At 43.6% G+C, this 22826-nt stretch overlaps 1 protein-coding gene across 2 annotated transcripts in view; it reads left to right on the forward strand.

Moving 5' to 3' along the window:
* lnx2a (ligand of numb-protein X 2a) overlaps positions 1 to 22826 on the forward strand; it is a 231927-nt gene that overhangs the window by 139777 nt on the left and 69324 nt on the right. For both annotated transcript variants that reach the window (XR_013577097.1, XM_078545383.1), the window contains exon 3: positions 13363 to 13607. Coding sequence is in view for 1 of the 2 variants with exons in the window: in XM_078545383.1 (XP_078401509.1) it covers positions 13363 to 13607 (245 nt within the window). In the remaining variant the exon portion in view is untranslated. The remainder of the gene's footprint in view (positions 1 to 13362; positions 13608 to 22826) is intronic.

Genomic DNA, 22826 nt, shown 5'->3' on the forward strand with positions numbered 1-22826 from the left:
ACCCAGGGATGGTGATGGTGGGTCTGGGACATTATCTGTAAGGTATGATTCCGTAAGGATGACTATGTCAGGCTGTTGCTTGATTAATCTGTGAGACAGCTCTCCCAATTTGGGCACCAGCCCCCAGATGTTAGTAAGGAGGACTTTGTAGGATTGACAGGGCTGATTTTGCCGTTGTCGTTTCCAGTGTCTAGGTCAACACCGGGTGGTCCATCAGGTTTCATTCCTTTTTTGAGACTTTGTAGCAGTTTGATGCAACTGAGTGGCTTGCTAGGCCTTTTCAGAGGACATTTAAGAGTCAACCACATTGTTGTAGGTCTGGAGTCACACTTAGGCCAGGCCAGGTAAGAACGGCACATTTCCTTCTCTAACAGCTTTAGTGAACCAGATGGGTTTTTACAACAATCAACAATGGTTTCATGGGCATCATTAGACTTTTAATTGAATTCAAATTCTACCATCTGCCATGGCGGGATCCGAACCCGGGCTCCCAGAAAATTATTGTCCCTGGATTACTAGTCCAGCGACAATACCACTACGCCATATATTGTGTGCTAAGAAAGGTAAAAATGGTTTCAGTTTCATTTAGGGCTTGCTTATGAACCTTGGTGCCTGGGTGTCTAGATTGACTTGCAACTGAAAGGTCCGGTCTTTTGGGTTTGTTTGTATATATACATTTTTAATCAGGTCTTAAAGCCCCTGAAGTTAAAGAGATGGGTTAAAGGGGCTGAAAGTTCAGTGTTTCTGGAAACAAAACCTATTGCCTAATGACAGTGATCTAGGGACACAGACAGGAGTTGAGCGAGGGGAGTTCAGTGTGTGTGTCAGAGAGATAAGACAGAGATCTGAAGCTCTTTGAAAAGAAAAACCTGCAAGGCTGGCAGGAGTTATCCATTTAAGTGATCAGTTTAGCAGCGATGCTACTGGAAGACTGAGTTTAGGAAACTCATTTATTTGCTCTGTAGTTGAAGAAACAATGAATTTCGAGTGTGTTTTTTAGATATCTCTAGGAGAAACACAAGTTGGGTGAGAGGCATCAAGTAAATGCTCAGAAATTCACTGGAGGAAAACTGTTTGCAACTTTGCCATTCCCAAGCATTTGCCTTTGTGTCAAGTTAGTGGTAATTCTTCACTAGTTTGTGTCTGTAAATATATTGCTGGGGTAAAGGAATAGTGAGAATTTGAATTGTCGTCTTGTATTTGTATTGAGACCTTTCCAACCTTTTATTTTGGTGTAATGTAGTTCACTTTTCTCGTTTTAATAAATATTTTATTTTTTGTATTAAAAGTACACCTGCAGACTCCTGTGAGTTTGTTCAGTAACTTTCCTTCATGCTTTGTGAAAAAAAGGACAGAATCTATCAAGCCGGATTTCACTCTGGGATCTGACTTGTCCAGTATTAACAGCAGCTAGGATCATAACAATAAGCTTGGTCAAAGAGGTAGGTTTTAAGGAGTGTCTTAAAGGAGGAAAATGAGCTGGAGAGACGGAGAGGTGCAGAGAAGTAATTTCAGAGTTTGGGCCCAAGGCAACTGAAGGCACAGCCACCAAAGGTGGAGCAGTTATAATTGGGAATGTACAAGAGGTGAGAATTATAGGAATGCAGATATTTCAGAGGCTTGAAAATGAGGATGAAAATTTTGAACTCAAGGACCTTGCTTGACCAGGAGCTAATGTAGATCAGCAAGCACAGGGTGATAGGGGAACAGGACTTGCTGCGAGTTAAGACATGGCAGCTGAGGATGACCTCAAGTTTACGCAGGGTAGAATGTGAGACCAGCCAGGAATGTGTCGGAATAGTCAAGTCTGGAGGTAACAATGGCATGAATGAGGGTTTCAGCAACGGATGAGCTGAGACAGACCATGTTACGGAGATGGATGTTGGCGGTCTTAATGATGATATAAATATGAGGTCGGAAGCTCATCTTGGGACTAAATGTGACACCTCGGTTGGGAACAGATTGGCTTAATCTCAAGACTGGGACACCGAGTTTGCGAACATTCTTGTTCAATCTCAGCTGCCAAGGATGGTGATGGTGTCAGTAGGGAGGGTGTGAAGTTTGTGTGTAGGAAACCGAAAACAATGGCTTCAATATTCCAATGTTTAATTGGAGGAAATTTCTGCTGATCCAGTACTGGATGTCGGATAAGCAATCTGATAATTTAACAGCAGTGGAGGAGTCAAGAAAGATGGTAGTGAGATAAAGCTGGATGTCATCAGAGTACATGTGGAAACTGATATTTTGTGTTCAGATGATGTCGTCAAGGTGCAGCATGTAAATGAGAAACAGGAAGAGGCTAAGGATGGATGATTTGGGCACATCAGAAGTAAAAATGCAGGAGTGGGAAGGTGAAAGAAACAAGCACTGCAGTTCAAGCAAGGATATGTGACATCACTTTACAAGAGCTGTAGGCGTTTCTTCTCTGCTGAATGAGGGAAGCTAGACCTGTGTATAAGGGAGGAGTATGTAGAGGGTTACAATGATAGATTTAGATGATAAAAGATAGGAAGAGGCTCGAGTGGAGCATAAACACTGACATAGACTGATTGGGCTGAATGGCCTGTTTCTGTGCCGTATACCCTATGATTTTCTGGCTATGATTAGGCAGGTGCAGTGGAAAGGTGTTGGAGAAGGATATCGTAACCAACTGTCAAAATCGAGAAGGACAAGGAGGAATAGTTTGTCTTTGTCATGTAGGATATCTTCTGTGACTTTGATCAGTGCAATTTTCATGCTGTGGCAGGGCGCAAACCTGATTAGAAGGGTTCAGACATAGAGTTTTGGGAAATTTAGACACGAATTTGGGAGGTGGCAAACATATTCAAAGACTTGGGAAAGGGAGGTTGGAGATGGGTGGTAATTTGGGAGAATGGAGGGTTCAAGACTTGGCTTTTCGTGGCGAGAGATAATAATGGCAGATTTGAAGGACAGAGGGACAGGCTCTTAAGAGAGAGAATCTTTAACAAAGTCAGCTAGTATGGGAGCCCAGAAAGGAAGCTGGGTGGTCAGTAGTTTCGTGGAAATAGGATCGAGAGAGCAGGTCATGGGTTTCATGGACAAATAAACTCCAAGAGGGCATGAGAGGAAATAAGAGAAACTGAAGAAAGATACAAGTTTGGGCTAAAGCAGGGGGAACCTCAGAGGAAGTTTGGCCTCATGGGGCAGAGGACGGGAGGAAAGTGGCAGAGGCAGCTGATCAGATAGTCTCAATATTGACTAAGAAACCCATGAGCTCATTGCTCCTTGTTGTTGGTGAGGGTGAAGACAGGGGAGAGTGGTTTAAGGAGACACCTTACAGTAGAGAAAAGAAGCTGGGGTTTACCTTTACATTCCAGATAATCCTGATATAGTGTGCAGTGTTTGCTGATGAGAGCAGGACCTGATGGTGCTTTATGTGGTCTGGCCAGTTCGGGCAGTGAATGGCTAACTAGTTATCTACCATATCCATTCAAGTCTATGCCCGAGTGGGAGATGAGGGAGCCTGTACCAGAGGAACAGCCAGGGTGAGAGTGAGTCATAGTTTTATGGGGACCAGGATATCAAAGGTGAGGGTGTGACTGAGCAGATTGGTAGCTCCAGAAATTCTGTGGTGAACAGAGGATCAAAAGCTAGACAGTTGGGATTTTGTGAGTTCAGTTATAAGTTTATTTCAGGGGAGGATACAGGAGGAAGTAAGGTTTGGAGGGGAAGTGGGACATGAATGGCGTGATCACATGAAAGTGATAGAGAGATGGCTTCATCTCTGATTGATGCTAATGGTAGTAAAGGGGCCATGTGAGTGGCAAGTTCAAGGGAATGGCTGTGAATATGTGTTGGGGAATTTATATGGAGGGATTGATTGAGGAAATAGGAGAGTAGTGAACTCAGGAGAGAGAACATGATGAATTGAGATGGAGGTTGAAATCACCTCAGATGAGAAGTCCCTCGGTGTAGAGGCTGAGGAGAAAAATAATGAAGATAGCTTGTTGAGAAAATTGGCATAGTACATGGGTGGTTGTAAAGAATGAGGATTGTAAATGAGTGGTGAGAGAGTGAAAGAAGGTGAGAGGCTCAAAGGAGGAGTAAGGGGTAAGGGGTAGCTCAAGGTGATATTTGATGGCAAGAAGCACACCCTGATGGTCTGAGTGAGGCAAGTGATGAAAGTTATAGCCAGGCAGGCACTTAGGGGGAAAGTGTCATCAATTCTAATCAAGGTTTCCATATATCAGTGCAATTAGCTAATGGATTGCCCATGAGTGAATTGACATTCTGAAAGGCGATGCAGAGAGGTACAGTGTTGGTTGTTCCGCCGGCAGAGCCCAAAGGGTCCAAAATGGGAAGGATGAGTTGGACTGGAAGGAGATTGGGCAGTTTAGCAACCAGCCAGCATGCTGGGTAGGAAGGCCAGCAAGAGAGTAGGATGGGACAGTTGAGTTGTTATTTGTGAGGAGAATGCAATGACAAATGCCTTAATGGACCCTTCAGAGAATACCAGTAGAGGCACAGAGAGGCTTTATTTAAGAGGGAACCAAACCTGGGTGGAAGAAGCGTAGGAAGGCTGAGAAGTGGTGATAGGTTGGGGTAGGGATTTGGGAAGGCAGGGTACCCAAGAGAGAAATGAAAGGAGGCAAAACGACAGGAGAGAAGGTTCTAGGATGGGTAGAGAGAAAAAGTCATAAAAAAGAGAGAGGAAAATAATAAAGTGGAAATGGAAGTGGTGGGCTCAGGTTTGGAGTGGCAGCCAAAGTGTACATGCGAATGGACAGGGAAAGCTTAAAGTACATTATTCAGTATAGTTAGTTTACTCAGTCGTTCACACTTCATTAAGATGAAATTCCACTACACACTTATCACCTCCAATTAGTATCTGGTTGCAGCTTGCACTATTTGGCACTGACCACAATAACAAGCATTGAATTAGTAGATAGTACCTTATTGAAGCCCAATAACCTTATATGGGTATTTAAATAAAGCTAGTTACACTGCAGGTAGTCTTGTTTAGTCTACTCAATAGTGATTTACTGTAATATAAAAGCAAAATACTGTGGACACTAGAAATCTGAAATAAAAACAGAAAATGCTGGAAAAACTCAGGCCTGGCAGCATCTGTGGAGTGAGGAACGGAGTTAATGTTTCAAGTCGTATGACTCTTCTTCAGAGTTAAATAAAAGTAGAAATGTGATCAATTTTATACTGTTTAAGAGGAGGTGGATCAGGTGGAGCAAAATAGGTCAGGGAAAGGTAAAAGCTCAGGGGAGATTGACAAAGATGTCATGGACACAAGACAAATGGAGTGTTAATGGTAGTGTTAAAGGCTGAAGAAGGTGGTGATAGAGGCATAAAGGCGCTGATAGTGGCATAAAGGTAAAATAGTAGAATGTGTTAATAGCCGAGCAAGGGTCAGCTCTCTGACAGCACAGCATAGAAGTAAGTGACAGATGATACTGTTGGCGGGTGTGGGGGGCTGCGGTTGGAGAAAAAGGATTGTTTAAAAAATAAAAATAAAAATTGTTGAACTCTGTTAATTCCAAAAGTTTGTAAAGTGCTTAATTGGAAGATGAGGTGCTGTTCCTCCAGTTTGCGATGAGCTTCACTGGAACATTGCAGCAGGCCAAGGACGGAGATGTGGGCATGAGAGCAAAATGGTGTTGTTGAAATGGCAAGCAACAGGAAGGTCTCCGTCATGCTTGCAAATTGAACGAAGGTGTTCTGCAAAGCGGCCACCCAGTCTGCATTTAGTCTCCCCAATGTAGAAGGGACCGCGTTGGGAGCAGTGAATACAGTAGACCGAATTGAGGGAGGTGCAAGTGAAGTGTTGCTTCACCTGAAACTAATGTTTGGGGCCTTGGATGGTGAGGAAGGAGGAGGTAAAGGGGCAGGTGCTGCACCATCTGCAATTGCATGGGAAGGTGCCATGGGAAGGGTTGAGGTGTTGGGAGTGATGCGAGGAGTGGACCAAGGTTTTACGGAGGGTACAGCCCCTACAGAATGCTGATGGGCGGTGAGGGGAAGTTGTTTGGTGGTGGCATCATGCTGGAGTTGGTGGAAATGGCGGAGGATAATCCTTTGAATGCGGAGTCTGGTGGGGTGAAAAGTGAGGTCAAAGGGGACCTTATCATGGTTCTGGAAGGGAGGGGAAGGGGTGACAACAGAAGTGCGGGAGATGAGTCGGACACGGTTGTGGGTCCTGTCAAGCAGGGGGGAGCCCTCGGCTAAGGGAAAAGGAAGATATGTCAGAAGTGTCATTTTGGAAGGTAGCATCATCGGAACAGATGCAACAGAGGCGGAGGAACTGGGAGAATGGGATTGAGCCCTTACAGGAAGCAGAGTGAGAGGAGCTGTAGTTGAGGTAGCCATGGGAGGCGGTGAGCTTGTAATGAATATTGGTAGACAGTCTGTCACCAGAAATGGAGACAGAGAAGTCAAGGAAGGGAAGGGAAGTGTTGGAGATGGACCATGTGAAGGAGAGAGAGGGGTGGAAGTTGGAAACAAAATTGGAAGCAAAATTTTTCCAGGTCCAGACGAGAGCAGGAATTGGCACCGAAACAGTCATCGATGCACAGGAAAAAAAGTTGTGGGAGGGGGCCTGAGTAGGACTGGAACAAGGAATATTCTACATACCCCACAAAAAGACAGGCATAACTGGGGCCCATGCGGGTACCCATTGCCACACCTTTTATTTGGAGGAAGTGAGAAAAGTTAAAGGAGAAAGGCAAAATACTGCGGATTCTGGAAATCTGAAACAAAAACAAAAAATGCTGGAAAAACTCAGCAAGTCTGACAGCATCTGTGGCAAGAAAGACAGTTAACATTTCAAGTCCGTATGAAGATAAGTCATATGGACTCAAAACGTTAACTCTGTCTTTCTCTCCACAGATGCTGTCAGAGGTGCTGAGTTTTTCCACCATTCTTAATTAGCACTTTTCTTAGACAAATATCACCACCTTCAACAACTCTTTGATCCTTTTGTCTGTGACATCTTTTGATTATCTGCTCCACAATCACCACACCCTCAACTTCTCTCTTCCCCCCCCCACCTTAAACCAGTTTATATTTCTCCCTTCTCCTAACTATGCTTCAGTTCTGCCGAAGGGCCGTGAAGGCTCGAAACGTTAACTGATTTCTTCTCCGCCGATGCTGCCAGACCTGCTGAGTTTTTCCAGGTAATTCTGTTTTTGTTTTGGATTTCCAGCATCCGCAGTAGCTTTTAGCTTTTTGTTTTTAAAGGAGAAATTGTTCAGTGAGAGAAAAGTTTAGTTAGGTGGAGAAGTGTTTTTTCATTCATGGGATGTGGACATCGCTGGCTAGGCTAGCATTTAATTGCCCTCATTCAGAGGGCATTTTTTAAGAGTCAACCACATTGCTGTGGGTCTGGACTCACATGTAGACCAGACCAGGTAAGGAGGACAGATTTCCTTCCCTAAAGGACATTAGTGAACCAGATGGGTTTTTACAACAATTGGCAATGGTTTCATGATCATCATTAGACTTCTAATTCCAGATTTTTATTGAATTCAAATTTCACCATCTGCCATAGTGGGATTCAAACTCAGGTCCCCAGAGCATAACTTTGGGTCTCTGGAATACTAGTCCAGTGACAATACCACTATGCTACCGCCTCCCCAGGTGGTGGTGGATGGGGATTGTTTGGGCCTCTGTTCAAGGAACAAGTGGAGAGCCCTCAGACCACCCTAGCGGGGGATGGAGATGTAGAGGGATTGGACATCCATGGTGAATAGGAGACGGTTAGGGCCAGGGAACTGGAAATTGTTGATATGACGTAGGGCATCAGAGGATTGTTCTGATTTACTGTAGTCTTCTTTCATAGTAATAGTACCATGCTATTTAGCTGACCAATGCACATAGCGGGCAAATCGCATTAGTACCAATATGCTCACTATAAACAGTGGCAACTATACTCATATTTGCATGGTACATGCTTGTATATTTTAAATGTTTTTAGTGCTTGTTGATAAAATGTTCTGATGAAAATAAGTGTGTGACTCTTTTGAGTGCTTTACCTCCTTGGTCACTGAACAGTGCACATGTCAATTAAATGTACGCATGAAGTACATTTGTGTTGGTACAAAGTATGACAAAGACTTTTTGGTCTATATTGTTTTAAGTCCCCCACCTTACTAGTTTAAAATCCTATATTTCTGCTCTGTTTCCTCTTTTTGGCATGACTGGTGGGAAAAGAAAGCTGCTGGTGATTGAGAATTCTTTAAAAAAGTGTTCTTTTTTCAGGTGGTGTTACTCTCCCTGCAGCATAACAAAATAATAGAAAGGCATGCGTGACTATTGCACTTTTGTTTGAACCCTGACATTGCAAGATAACAAAGTTTCGTTGTTAGCTGGCAACTGTGGCACTTGCATGAAGTACTTGCATCTAAAAGCAGAATCTATTGCCAGCTGCTTTCCTCACTGTAAATTCAATCCACCAGTAGAGGAAGCAGCTGCATTCAACACAATTGGAGATCCCACAAAGGCACGAGTGATGATTGACAGTGAAGCAGCAAACCTGTTTGAACCAATGAGTTCTCTGTTCTGATTGCCAACAGACATGAGTTTTTAATCCGTTGTCGGTGTTGGTAAGGATGTCATGATGTCCAGACTGCTGACTTACATGGAAGTTGTTAAAGCTATGCAAGAGAAGAATGTTAGCGGGGGGGGGGAAAAGAATGAGGAAAAGGCCCAACTAAGTGGATCCAGTCAGCAGATTGAGATACAGGAAACAGCTCCTACCACAGTCATGGCATTGAATTGTATGTCAGTGTTGAGGAAGTAGTTGTCAACTAAGCCAGACATCCTGACTTTCCTCTTGCACGAAATAGAATTAACAATTTCTGAACAATTATGCAGTTGGCAGGAAGCGAGCAGCAATTGCAACTTATTTCACAACATTCCTGAATTTTATGTTGCACAGGTTACATGGCGCTTATGAGTTGATTATATGCATTTCAAATTGCTTCATGTATGACAGCATTTGTAGAGTTTCTGTAGTTTTTTGAAACGCCATTTTATTAAAATCATTTTACATGCACTATTGGGTTATTAAAATTTTGGAATGGTCCTCTAGGCCTCACAAGACATGACTCTTCTCCCACCCCAAATTTTCTCCCTCTCTTTCCCACAAGAGTCTCCCAAAATCACTGCACTACAAACGCCTTCTGGTGCTGTCTGTTAAGCTCTGATTTCCAAATTTCTGCTCACTGACCAGCTGAGACCTTCTGCATATTTCATGGGGGCAGTTGACCAGTTGCAGGTCAGGAGCTAAAATACCTTGAGCCTTCCGGTGCATTTGCATTCCACCAACCTGAAACCTGTTGAGTTTAAAATAAACTTGTTCAAAAGCTCTGCAATTTGAAATGATAAAACTGATTTAATCCAACAGCAGAATCATATACTTTCACAATGGAGCGTGTTTATAATTTGAATTGTAAAGGTGCACAATTCTGCTGGATTGAGAGAAGGTTTGATACAGATGTAGCATAACTTCCCTACTACTTTCAATTCTATCCCTCTCTAGAAATAAAATCTAGTGCTTGGTTTGCCTTTTTTATCACTTTGCTAACCTGTGGCACAACTTTTAGTGATTGATGTGTTTGTACTTCGAGATCCTTTTGTTCCTCTACTGGCCTAGACTTTCACCTTTTAGAAATAAATGACGTCCCTATTCATCCTACCAAAATGTACTATTTCACATTTATCTGAACTTTATTCGTCTATCATTTACCCATTCTGCAAGTTTCTAAAGGACCTCCTGTAATTTTTTGCAGCGCTCCTCAGTATTGACTATCCCCCTAAATTTGATGCTGTCCTCAAATTTATAAATTGTTTTTGATTCCTAAGTCCAAATCATTAATGCAAATTGTGAACAGCAGTGGCCCCTGCACTGATGCTTGTGGAGCACCACTTCCGACCTTCTGCCATTCTGAATAACTACCCTTTAAATTCTGCCCAGAGAATGGGATTAATTTTGGTAACCGGGATCTCGCCCACTTGCTGGAGGACCGGCAGGAGCCCTGTGTCTCCTCCATTGGGAATAGACTGCCAGAATTAGGGCCAGTGTTGGGCCTTCCCTGGGATTTAGGACCCCAGGGTAGAAATCCTGTACCCCCCCAGGTGCTGCTGGAGAATCAGAGGCAGGCAGCTCTCCATTGTCCATCAGCAGCACTGGCTGCTGCTTGTAATACACTCACCAGAGACCTAGGATCAATGAGGGACCCAGGCCATGGGATGGGGGATGTTTGGAGGAGGTTGCTGCATGGGGCTAGGAAGGGGATCAGAAGAAAGGGCAGGGGGTAGTTCTCAGTGTCCTCTTTCCTGATGCCAGGTCCCTCATTCAGACACTGAATGCCTTTGAATGAAGGTTCCCCCCGCATCTGCACCCTCACCCCCCACCCCCACTCCACTGTTTTCTGTCTTGAAGCTAGCTAGCAATCCATTTTGCAATATGTTCCTTGACTCCACACCCTCTGACCTTATTCATTAGTCTGCTATGAGGCACTATATCAAAGGTCTTTTGAAAATCCAGAGAAATTGGACTGGATTTTATGGAACCTGCTAGAGTGGGCAAGATGGCGAGCGGGCATGGAGAATGCAGGTGGCCACATGTCAGACTCCTGGTGTCAGGGAAACTAAAGATTAAGACAGTGACAGCAAGATAACAAAACGGTAAACTCGCCCTTTAGAGATGAGAAGCTTATTGATATGCTTAAATGCCCACTTGCATACAATTTAAATGAAATTCCACGTGATTTAATCCTGCCACCCAGATTTAATGATACTCTCACATCTCTTGTGCCTTCAGTAACCCACCCAGTGAAAGCTGGTGTCTTATATGTAGCTTTTTTGACTCCTTTGGACTTCCAGCAGACTGAGGCACAGGGCACTGGATTTGGAGATGCTCTCTGTGTGTAAAAATTTGCTGAGCTGACACTCTTGAGGGGCGAAGCCTCAGGCAGGAAATTCCGAATCCAGAAGGACCGGGTCCAAAATTTAAAGGGGCAGCCCACAACTGAAGTGCAGATGAGTTATGGCTTAAAGTGGTGTTACACATCTGAGTCTCTAAGGGAGGACTCTTGGGAGGCTGCCTGTGGGGAAAGGGAGAGGTAGTGGCAGCATAGGAATCATCCTCCTTTATTCTTGAGTGCTGGAGGGAAGGTGCCAGCTGGACTGTGACATCTCAGACCTCAGTTGAACCTGTTGATGCCTTTGTGGAACAGTGGAAGAACCTTCTGCCTGGACTTTGGAATTTTTTTGTGCAACATCAATTCAAATGCTGGAGATTTAAACTGTAGAGCTGAAAGCCTGTAGGGCAATTTCCAACTCTAATTCAGGGCCAGCTGCCCTTTAAATATGGTGCCAGCCACACCCCCGCCACATGATTCAGCAGCAAGCCCACGTCACCTGCATTCATGAGCTTTCTGCCACATAATTGGGCTTAGCTGACCACTTTGCACTCTGGTCAGATCTCCAACAACTTCTGGGCATGGCAGTAGGACTAACTCCAGCCCCTTACACATTTAACATTACTCATGTCTGATAAACCATTCCTTGTTACCTGCTCAAAGAATTCAATAACATTGGTCAAGTAAGACTTTCCCTTTTGAAATCCATGCTGACCATTTGTTATTCTCTTCTTTATTTCTATATGTTCTTCTATTATCTCCTTTTAGTAAGGATTCCATTACTTTTCCTGAACTGATGTTAAGCTTACTGGCCTATTAATCCCTTGGCGTGTTCTGCCCCCTTTCTTAAATGTAGGAATTACATTAACTATTCACTTCTGGCACTGCACCTTATTCAAACAAATTATTAAAAATGTGTAGTAATGCCCCTGCTATCTCTTCCCTAGATTCTTTTAAAATCCATGGGCCAGGACTTTTAAGGTGTCAGGCTTTCCCACCCCACCACCTCAAGAGTCAGTGGAGAATGCATTGCAGCCCATACTGGCTGCTCTGCAGCCAATTAATGCTCCAAGGAGCGTTAATTGGGTGGAGGTGGGACTCCACCCCTCAGTTGGGATGAAGTCCCACCTTAAAGAGCTGCCAGCCAATCTGATTGGCCGGCAGCTCTCTCTTCCCAGCAAATGCAGTGCTGGGACTACATGCAGTCCCCAAAGTCTATGTCTTGGGAGTCCAGGAGCAGGTAAGTGCAGAGGTCTCAATGTAGGAAGGGGATGTAAGGCCTGGGAGTTGGACTGAGGGGGTTTGGGGGTGTTGGTGGAGAGGCCAGGTGGGAGGGAGCACCACGGGGGATAGACCTTGTGGGGCTGGGGGGTGCCCAATGTTGGAATGAGACCATTGATGGAGCTCCCCTCCCCCCTTCCTGCCTGAGGTCTGAGCAGAGTCACTTTCCTGTAGTCAACCCATCCCTGAACTCCTTCCACTAGCCTGAAAATTTAGGCTGGGTGGGAAACAGCCCATAAGTGATCTTTAATTGGCTACCTAAGGGCCTCATTTCGGGTAAGGGTGGGCAGGCCAGCCTGGGTCTCACCTGTCCCACCGTAAAGTTGCAGAGAAGTTGGGGTGGGCAGGACCCCAGTGGGGAGGCCATCATAGTAACTTTCTGGCTCCCCTCCCCCATCTGCAAACCTGCCAGAGGGGGAATGTAAAATTCTGAAAGTGGATATAATCCACCCAGAGCAGGAGTTTTATCCTCTTTTAATTTATTCAGTATATCCCCTTTTTATTTTGAGTGCACCCATCTCATTGCTATCTCCTATAGCATTTCCTCCAAGGGAATTTCAATCGCCCGTCTCAAGACACTGGGTACTCTAGCCTCCTGCACTTGCTGCATTTGGTACTTTTTGGAACCCAAAAAGCTAGTTCGGGAAGAGTGACCTAGCTATGCTTCCATTTTAAGCTGTTTCACGTCTTAAAATCCTGCAGCAGCGCAAAATTTCATGCAAACCAAAATAACAAGCTCCTAATCAAGTGGCACTGATCTAGGAATTACATGCAGAGTCTACACACTACTGATCAAGCAGCTACTGTTCTCACACCACAACTCTTTGGGTTAGATAATGCCTAATAAAATCTAGGCTATCATCTTTTAACTTCCTTCCTCAATGCCTGGAATAACCTTCCAGGTAAGTTTAATGGATTCAGTCAATAGGTAGTTTGGTGCTATGGTGGAGGGACCCATGTTCTTATGGAAAAGTGAACTAATTGGGCTAATTTGTACTTGGCTTTATTGTACTTGGCCATAAAAATTAAATGGGTTCCACTTAATTTTTAAACAATCTACTGATTGCTCTGTACTTTACAGCTCATGTTTCTCTCTGAAATCACTGAAATTTTAACAATTCTGTGGTTTTCAGAATTTTCTACCTTTCAAAACTGGCTGAAATATTTTTGGTTCTGTTCTTTTTAGGTGTTTTGGGGCATCAAACCACAGAGCTGCTTTAGAGATGCGTAAATCTTGTGGATTACAAAATGAGACCAGAAGCGACAGCAGGTCCACTGTGGCAGGGCAACCAATGCATGCACTATCAGATACAGAACAATTGCAGATCGAAGCAGCAACTGGGGGATACAGTGTTGCTTCAGCAACACCTGTCTGTGTAGATGAACATGGCCTAGACAACCCTGCCTTTGAAGGAAGCATGGAGGAAAACAGTGAGTATTTGAGGTTGCCTAGTTGTTGCAGATTTGAATTGACAATTACTGCAGTTCTGGTTAATTTAGAACCACAAGTTTACATTAATCTTATATTATTTTTATTATTTTGTTAGGAATAAAAAGCTGTTTGGCTTTCTGTCCTGATTTCTGAATATATAAAAATTCTATCCAATAGAGTTTTGATCACATTTAAATGGCAATTCACTGCTTCACCTAAATAACAAAGCAAGTTTTATCTCAGTTTTTATGTCATCAATGCATACATTTTGAACCCTAGCTTTGCAAAAGCTGATTATCCAAGTAAATGATACTTAATGTTTCTGAGCTGGGCAACTCTTCAAAATTGCATTGCCCTAAGACTGCACTTTGAGATTTTAGCAATACATGCGTAGCATATAAACATTTGATATCAACAGTGGGAATTTCCTCAGGAATTCTCCAAATTGGCAGCATAACTTCAATGGAATATCAATGAAAATCCCATTTTTGCGTTCGGCTGGGGTTTCTGCTAAAGTTACGACAATCGATCTGGAGAATTCCCAAGGAAATTCTTGTCACAATGTTCAGCAATAGTTGTAACCTTTGTTACAATCCCCATAAAGACCAATAACTTTTAAAAAGAGAAATTCAAACTTCTGGTTAACAGCTGACAGAATGACACAACAAGACCTCTCAATTTAGGACATTTATTATAACAAAATAAGAGCTCATGGTGTATGGGGTAACATATATTAGCATGGACAAAGGATTGCTTAGTTAAAAGGAAGCAGGGAGTAAAGGTAAATGGGTCATTTTCGGGTTAGCAAGCTATAACTAGTGGAGTGCCACAGGGATTAGTGCTGTAGCCTAAACTATTTACAATCTATATAAATGACTTGGATGAAGGGACCAAATGTATACTTGCTAAATTTGCTGATAACACAAAGATAAGTAGGATATTAAGTTGTGAGGAGGACATAAGGAGTCTTCAGAAGGGATTTAGATAGGTTAAATGAGTGAGCAAAAATTTGGCAGATAGAGTATAATGTGGGAAAATGTGAACTTGTCCATTTCAGCAGGAAGAATAGAAAAGCAGTATATTATTTAAAAGAAGAGAGCTTTGGAGAAATGGAGAGAAATCTGGTATCCTGGTACATGAATCACCAAAGGTGCAAGTACAGCAAGTGTTTGGAAGGCAAATGGAATGTCGTTGTTTATTGTAAGGAGAATGGAATATAAAAGTAAGGGAATTTTGCTACAGTTAAATAGGGTGTTGGTGAGACCACATCTGGAGTACTGTGTACAGTTTTGATCACTTTACTTAAGAAAGGATATAATTGCATTAGGAGCAGTTCAGAGAAGGTTCACTCAACTGATTCCTGGGATGAAGGAGTTATTTGTGGGGAAAGGTTGGACCTGTATCTGTTGGAGGTTAGATGAATGAGAGGTGATCTCATTGAAACATATAAGATCTTGAAAGGACTTGACAGGCTGGAGAGGACATTTCCCTTTATATGAGAGACCAGAGCTAGGGGACACGGTTTAAAATAAGGTGGGGGGGTCTCATTTATGACGGAGATGAGGAGAATTTTTTTCTGGGTTGTTAGTCTGTAGCATTCTGTTTCCCAGAGCGCAATGGAGGCTAGGTCATTAAATATTTTTAAGGCTGAGTTAGATAGATTCTTGATTGACAAGGGAGTGAAAGAATATGGGGGTAGAGAGGAAAGTAAAGTTGAGGCCACAATCTTATCAAATGGTGGAGAAGTCTTGAGGGGCCGAATGGCCTGCTGCTCCTAATTTGTATGTTTGTATGTTCATATGACATGGCTGCTAAGAAAATTTGAGCTAAGGCATGGGAGGAGATCTGGGTGTGGCCCATAGTCATGCATCCCCATTAGTCAAGTGCACCTGTTCTGGGAATGGCCATGTAAATTGAGGTACTCATTATCTCTGCCTGCCTTCTTCACACAGTTCACTTTGTGGATTCACAATGGGTCTCATACACCCAATATTTTTGCAACTTCGGGCAGTGGAGGAGAGGATTCACCGGGGGGTGTTATGGTCACACAACAGCATAAGCCACAAAGCCATCAGCTGGAACTAGCCAAGTGGGTGGGAGGACAGGAGGAAGACAACCAGGTCTGTCATCACCGCCGAAGAATTTGCGCAGCAGCACGTATTCAGAATGCCTTCCATTGTCTGAAAGGCAATGCCAGAAACAACTAACTTCAACAAGATTGCCAGCCTTGTGGCATTAAGAACATAAGAAATAGGAGCAGGAGTAGGCCATTTGGCCCCTCAAGCCTGCCCAGCCATTCAATAAGATTATGGCTGATCTGCCCCAAGCCTCAACTCCTCTTTTGTGCCAGCTCCTTATAGCCCTCAACTCCCCAATATTTCAAAAATCTATGTACCTCCTCTTTGAATACTTTCAGTGATCTAGCCTCCAGAACTCTCTGGAGCAGAGAATTCCAGACATTCACTACCCTCAGAGGAGAAATTCCTCCGCATCTCAGTTTTAAATGAGTGTTGCCTTATTCTGTGACTATGTCCCCTAGTTTGAGATTCCCCCAATAGTGGAAACATCTTCTCAACATCTACCCTGTCAAGCCCCCTCAGAATCTTGTGCATTTCAATAAGATCACCCTTCATTCTTCTAAATTCTTGATAAGTCAACCCCTTCATCCCAGGAATCAGCCTAGTGAATCACTTTCGAACTCCCTCCAATGCCAGTATATCCTTTCTTAAATACGGGGAACAAAACTGTGCACAGTACTCCAGGTGTGCCTCACCAACACCCTGTACCGTTGTAACAAGATTTCCCTAGTTTTAAATTCCAACCCCCTAGCATGTAGGCCAAAATTCCATTTGCCTTCTTAATTACTTGCTGCATTTGCATGCTAACTTTTTGTGTTTCATGCACAAGAACACCAAGATCCTGTGCTGCACTTTTTTGGGGTCTCTCTCCATTTAAATAATAGTCTGCCTTTTGATTTTTCCTACCAAAATGCATGATCTCACACTTTCTTACATTAAACTCCATCTGCCAAGTTTTTGCCCACTCACTCAACCTGTCTATATCGCCTTTCAGATTCCTTATGTCCTCATCACAACATGCCTTCCCACCTATTTTTGCACTGTCAGCAGATCCTTATGGCACTCTACTAGTTACGTCTTTCCAAACTGAAAAAGACCCATTAATCCCGATTCTGTCTTCTCTGTATTAACCAATCCTCAATCCATGCTAATACACTACCTCCAATACCGTGAGCTCCTCTCTTGTGCAATAACTTTTTATGTGACACCTTATCGGATGCCTTCTGGAAACCCAAATAGGCTACATCTACCAGTTCCCTTTATCAACTCTGCTTGTTATATCCTCAGAGAACTCTAGCAAATTTGTCCAACATGATTTCCCTTTTTCACAAAACCATATTGACTGTTTGATTGTGTTAAGCTTTTCTAAATGCCCTGCTATTTTCTTCCTTTAATAATGGACATGTAGACATTTTCCCAGATGGGAATCAGATGGGAATATTAGGCTGACTGGCCTATGGTTTCCTATTTTTTGTCTCCCTCCCTTCTTGAACAGGGGCGTCACATTCTGGGACCCTCCCAGAAGCCAGTGAGTTCTGGAATATTTTGACCAATGCAGCCACTTCCTTTAAAACCCTTGGATGCAGGCCATCAGATCCTGGCAACTTGACTTGTCTGCCTTTAGTCCCTTTAGTTTGTCAAATACTTTGTCCCTTGTGATAGAGACTGTTAGAAGATTTTTCCTTGCTTATCTGATTCTTTGGGATGTTTACAGTGTCCTTTTTTAAATACATTTGTTCGTGGGACATAGGCCAGCATTTATTGCCCTTCCCTAATTGGCATTTTTAAGAGTCAATCACATTGCTGTGGGTCTGGAGACAGCAGATTTCCTTCCCTAAAGGGCATTAGTGAACCAGATGGGATTTTATGACAATCGTTTCATGGTCATCATTAGACTTTAAATTCCAGATATTTATTGAATTCAAGTTCCACCATCTTCCATGGATGCAAAATATTGGTTTAAATTATCTGCCATTTTCCTGTTCCTTGTTATCAATTCTCCAGTCTCCAAGGATCCCACACTCTCTCTCTTTTTATATACCCCATAGAAGCTCTTCCTGTTTGTTTTTATATTTCTTGCCAATTTACTTTCATAATCAATTTTCTCCCTCTTTATTAACCTTTTAGTCATCCGCTGCTGGTCCCAAAAAAAAAAATTCCCAATCCTCTGCCTACCACTGGTTTTTTCTGCTTTGTATGCCTTAGTTTTTGATTGGATACTCTCTTTGACCACCTTTGTTAATCACGGGTGATTCATCCTTATCATCGAATGCTTCTTTTTGACTGGGATAAATTTTTGCTGAGCGTTATGAAATATCTGCTTAAATGTCTGCCACCGATATTCCCCTTAGTCTATCTTCCAGCCCGCTTTAGACAACTCTTTCTTTAAACCTCTGTAATTGCCCTTATCTAAGTTGAGGACACTGGTTTGAGACCAGAGTTGCCTACCCTCAAACTGAATTTGAAATTCTACCATGTTGTGATCACTACCCCCTAGAGGATCCTTAACTATTTCTCTTATCAATCCTTACACACTACTAGATCTAAAATAGCATGTTCCCAGGTAGGTTCTGCAATGTATTGCTCTAAGAAACAATCCCTGATGCACTGTACAAATTTGTCTTCCATGTTATCCCTGCCAATCTGATTTGTCCAATCAATATGCAGATTAAAATCACCCATGACAATTGTAGTGCACATTTTACACACCTTCATTATTTCCTGATTTATACTTTGTCCGACAGTGAGGCAACTCTTCGGGGGCCGAGGACGCCTCCCACCCGTGACTTCTTCCCCTTGCTGTTCCTTATTTCCACCCAAACTAATTCCACATCACGATTTATTGCACCTACATCACTATTCCCCATCGCACTGATACCTGATACCCAGAGGGAACCTGATGCCAGTTGCCCTCAAGGAAGCTGCAGCTCTAAATTTCTACACAGTAGCTCATTCCAGGAGTCCACAGGGGACATATGTAGCATTTCCCTGGTTGCTGCACATAGATGCATAAGGGAGTTGACCAATACCCTGTTCAGAAGGGACAACAAATTCATTCGATTCACAACAGATGCTGATAGCCAGGTCATAAGAGCAGTTAGCTTCAGAGTCATTGTGGGGTTCCCACAAGTACAGGGGTTATTGCCTGCACTTACATGGCCATTAGAGCTCCTGGAAACAGCCAGCTGGAATTGTAAATCAGAAGGGCTTCTCTCCCTTAGGCCGGGATTTTGACAGCAGCGTGCCGTCCCTGATGTTGCAACCGGAAGTGTGCATCACTTATGTCCTCTCTCTTTTTCCCATTTCCTGCACCATTATAATTAAAATTCTAAGTGCTGGCGGAGTGCATGGAAAACACGCGGGAGAAGCTTGTCATTGGTGAAATCTGCAGTCAGCTGATAATGCAGCAAGTACGGGTGGGCTATTAAACAGCCTTCTGGCCAAACAGGGAGGTTCTGTATTATGGCCCCAACTTCCCTGCCCAATTATGTTGCCAAGCGCGAGGTTGTATCCTGGGTGACTAGAGTTATCCCCTCAGGACGTGGCTCATGATACCAGTGCGTCAACCCCTTAGCTTCGTGGAGGAGCATTACAATGCAGCATGTAGGTAAATCATAGAGACCATTGGTTTGCTGAAAATGTTCTTCTGCTGCCTTAACTCCTCTGGCGGAGCATTGCAATACGCGTCACAGAGGATATCCAGGATTGTCATAGTCTGCTGTGCAATGCACAATGTTGCATTGCAAAAGGGAGAGGAATTGCCATGTAAGGACATGGAGAAGTTACTCTCCTCCTCAGATGATGATGGAGAGGAATATGAAGAAGAGGACAGAAATATTACAGCACCTCTCCAAGATGCCAGGGCCATGGAGAGACATGCCAGAGTTGTTGCAGACAACCTCATCTTCAATTGTTTTGACCTAGAATAAAGCATCTATATGACCATCATTGCATCATCTGCAAACCATTGCCTGCTCGGAATGTATGCCCACTTCTGCCAGCCTCCATCCGGAGCTACCTCACTACCCATGTCCTCTGCTCCCTAGACGGCCAAGGGGAGCAGACCTTACTGCTCCCAAGGATACAGGCTTTGCACTGACCCATAAGTCACTGAAGCTATTATAAGCCATCTTTCTGTTCCTTGTCCACAGTGACAGGGCCACAAATGCACGAGCAGCACATCACTTCTCGCACTGATAAGTAACCTCAGCCAATCTTCTTGAGACGTCATTTATGGAAAGGCCTGTAGATGCTGTATGTTCAGGCCTGTCGCATTACCTTTAGAATACAAATCAAGCCACACACATTAAAACTGACCTCCAATATACCATTGTATTGTTGCTCCGTTACATGCCTGTTATGATCCGGATAGGGACCAGTAACTTGAGTCTTTTTTAAAGTAGACAAAATTTGAAATCCCAGTTACTTACTAAGAGAATAAAGCCACATGATTCCGTGGTTTTAAACAAACAGAAGAATTTTTACTATACAATCAACAGTCAATACTTTTTATCTTATACTCCTAGAGTAACACCTAGAGTTAATGTGAGGTAAACATGAATTAACAGGCAAGCTATGGTTGAATACAAACCACAAACTGCACACAGGGAGATGGTGGCATAGTAGTAATTTAACTGGACTAGTAATCCAGAGATGCAAGCTAATGCTCTGAGGACATGGGTTCAAATCCCACCGTGGCAGTTGGTGGAATTTAAATTTGTTTAATAAAAATCTGGAATTGAAAACCAGCCTCCGTAATGGTGACCATGAAACTATCATTGATTGTCATAATCCACCTGGTTCGCTTATGTCCTTTGGGGAGGGAAATGTGCCTTCCTTAACTGATCTAGCCTACATGACCCACAGCAACATGACCCACAGTAATGTTGTTGATTCTTAACTGCCCTCTGAAATGCTCTACCAAGCTACTCAGTTCAAAGGCGATTAGAAATGGGCAAAAAATGCTGGCCTTGACAGTGATGCCCATATTCCATGAAAAAATTTTTTTTTAAACAAATGGAAGACACAACTAAAATGGATCCCGTTGATTTTCTCAGCAACCCACCCAGATGTCAGTGGCCACTGTAAGTACAAACATTTTTTAAACTCTATCTTGAGGGATTTCAGTTCCTTTCCTTCGAGGATTTAACCTCTGATTTCCCTTCAACAGCAGCTCTTAAGACCATAAGACGTAGGAGCAGAAGTAGGCCATTCGGCCCATTGGGTCTGCTCCACCATTCAATGAGAACATGGCTGATCTGATAATCCTCAACTCCACTTTCCTGCCTTTTCCCCATAACCCTTGATTCTTTAATGATTAAAAATCTGTCTATCTCAGCCTTGCATATACTTAACGACCCAGCCTCTACAGCCCTCTGTTGTAAAGAATTCCACAGATTGTCTACCTTCTGAGTGAAGAAATTCCTCCTCATCTCTGTTTTAAATGGGCGACCACTTACTCTGAGATTATGCCCTCTGGTCCTAGACTCTCCCACAAGGGGAAACAACCTCTCAGCATTTAACCTGTCAAGCCCCCTAAGAATCTTATATGTTTCAATAAGGTCGCCACTCATTCTTCTAAACTCCAATGATTACAGGCCTAACCTACTCAACCTCTCCTCATAAGAAAATCCCTCCATACCCAGGGTCAACCTCGTGAACCTTCTCTGGACTGCCTCCAATACCAGTATATCTTTCCTTGGATAAGGGGACCAAAATTGTTCACAGTATTCCAGGTGTGGTCTAACTAGTGCCTTGTATAGTTTTAACAAGACTTCCTTATTTTTATACTCCATTACCTTTGAAAAAGAGACCAACATTCCATTTTCCTTACCTATTACGCTGAACTTGTATGCTAGCTTTTTAGGATTCATGTACAAGGACCCCCAAATCCATCTGTGCTGTAGCCTTCTGCAGTCTTTCTCCATTTTAATAATATTCAGCTCCTCTATTCTTTCTGCCAAAGTGCATAACCTCACACTTTCCCACATTATATTCCATCTGCCATGTTTTTGCCCACTCACTTAACCTGTCTATATCCCTCTGTAGACTCTGTGTCATCCTCACCACTTGCCTGACAACTACTTGCAGGCAAGGGACACAAACTTAAGAATGCTCCAGTGACTATTCTATCTCTTCTCTTGAGACTGTGTCCCACTGGGTTTACAAGGCTGCACCCCAGCATCTATTCACTGGCACAATCTCAGCTCTCTAGCAGCGCTGAGCAGAATAGCACTGCTCACGGGCTTTCTTTGCCCCTGTTCCCAGATTCACGGAGCAAGCACCTCTTCTTCAGCTTCATTGAGCTGACGATGACTCCCCATGGGCTTCCTCTTGTGCCCCGGATTCCAGCTTCACTGAGCTGGCAGTTCTCCAGCTTCACAGAACTGACACTGCTCCCAGGCTTCTCTGAGCCCCAGCTCCCCAGCAGCATGGAGCTATCAACTGCTCCTGAGCTCTGAGCCCCAGCTGCACGGAGCTAACAACAGCACTTCAGCTGCACAGAGCCTAACCTCTTCTGCTCCTGACTATCATGTGGGCTCCTCTTCACGCCTCACACTGGTCGTGTTTTGGTGCTGCACTCCAGGTCACGTGAGTAAGCTTTTCATGTCACTTCCCCAGATCCTGCAATCAGGTTTTCGCGCCACCTCTGAGTATGTGCAGCCTGTCTCTCTGCCACCCTCGGCGCTTGCTCCAGGACCCCAGGTATGCCGGGAGTTGTAGTCCTTCAGCAAGGGCCCAGTCTCTGCCCCAAAAACACACAGAAACAATCCAGAAATATTGGTTCCCTCACAGTGTACACAAGTGAGAAGTCATTCAGTACCCTTCATTTAGAAATAATCGCTTATCCTGAAGAATGTCAGTACAATATGTACTCTGAAGGAGGACATCCCCAAAAAATGCACATGATGCACATAAAAATCAAATGAACAAAAAATACACGTGCATAGCTTTACAGTGTCTGGACACCTGCGGCTCCATTGTGCCCTCATAATGCCTCAATTTTTCACAACCCCAACATCAGTTGATGAGGGGGCAGGCTGTTGAGAGTGATACCCTGTTGCATGTGATGATCTTAGCAGATATACTCTGGAGGTCTGAGGTGTTGAGAACCCCGGCCTACTGGGGGGTCTCTTGAAG

Source organism: Cetorhinus maximus, chromosome 7 (assembly GCF_964194155.1).
Source record: "Cetorhinus maximus chromosome 7, sCetMax3.hap1.1, whole genome shotgun sequence".
NCBI lineage: Eukaryota > Metazoa > Chordata > Chondrichthyes > Lamniformes > Cetorhinidae > Cetorhinus > Cetorhinus maximus.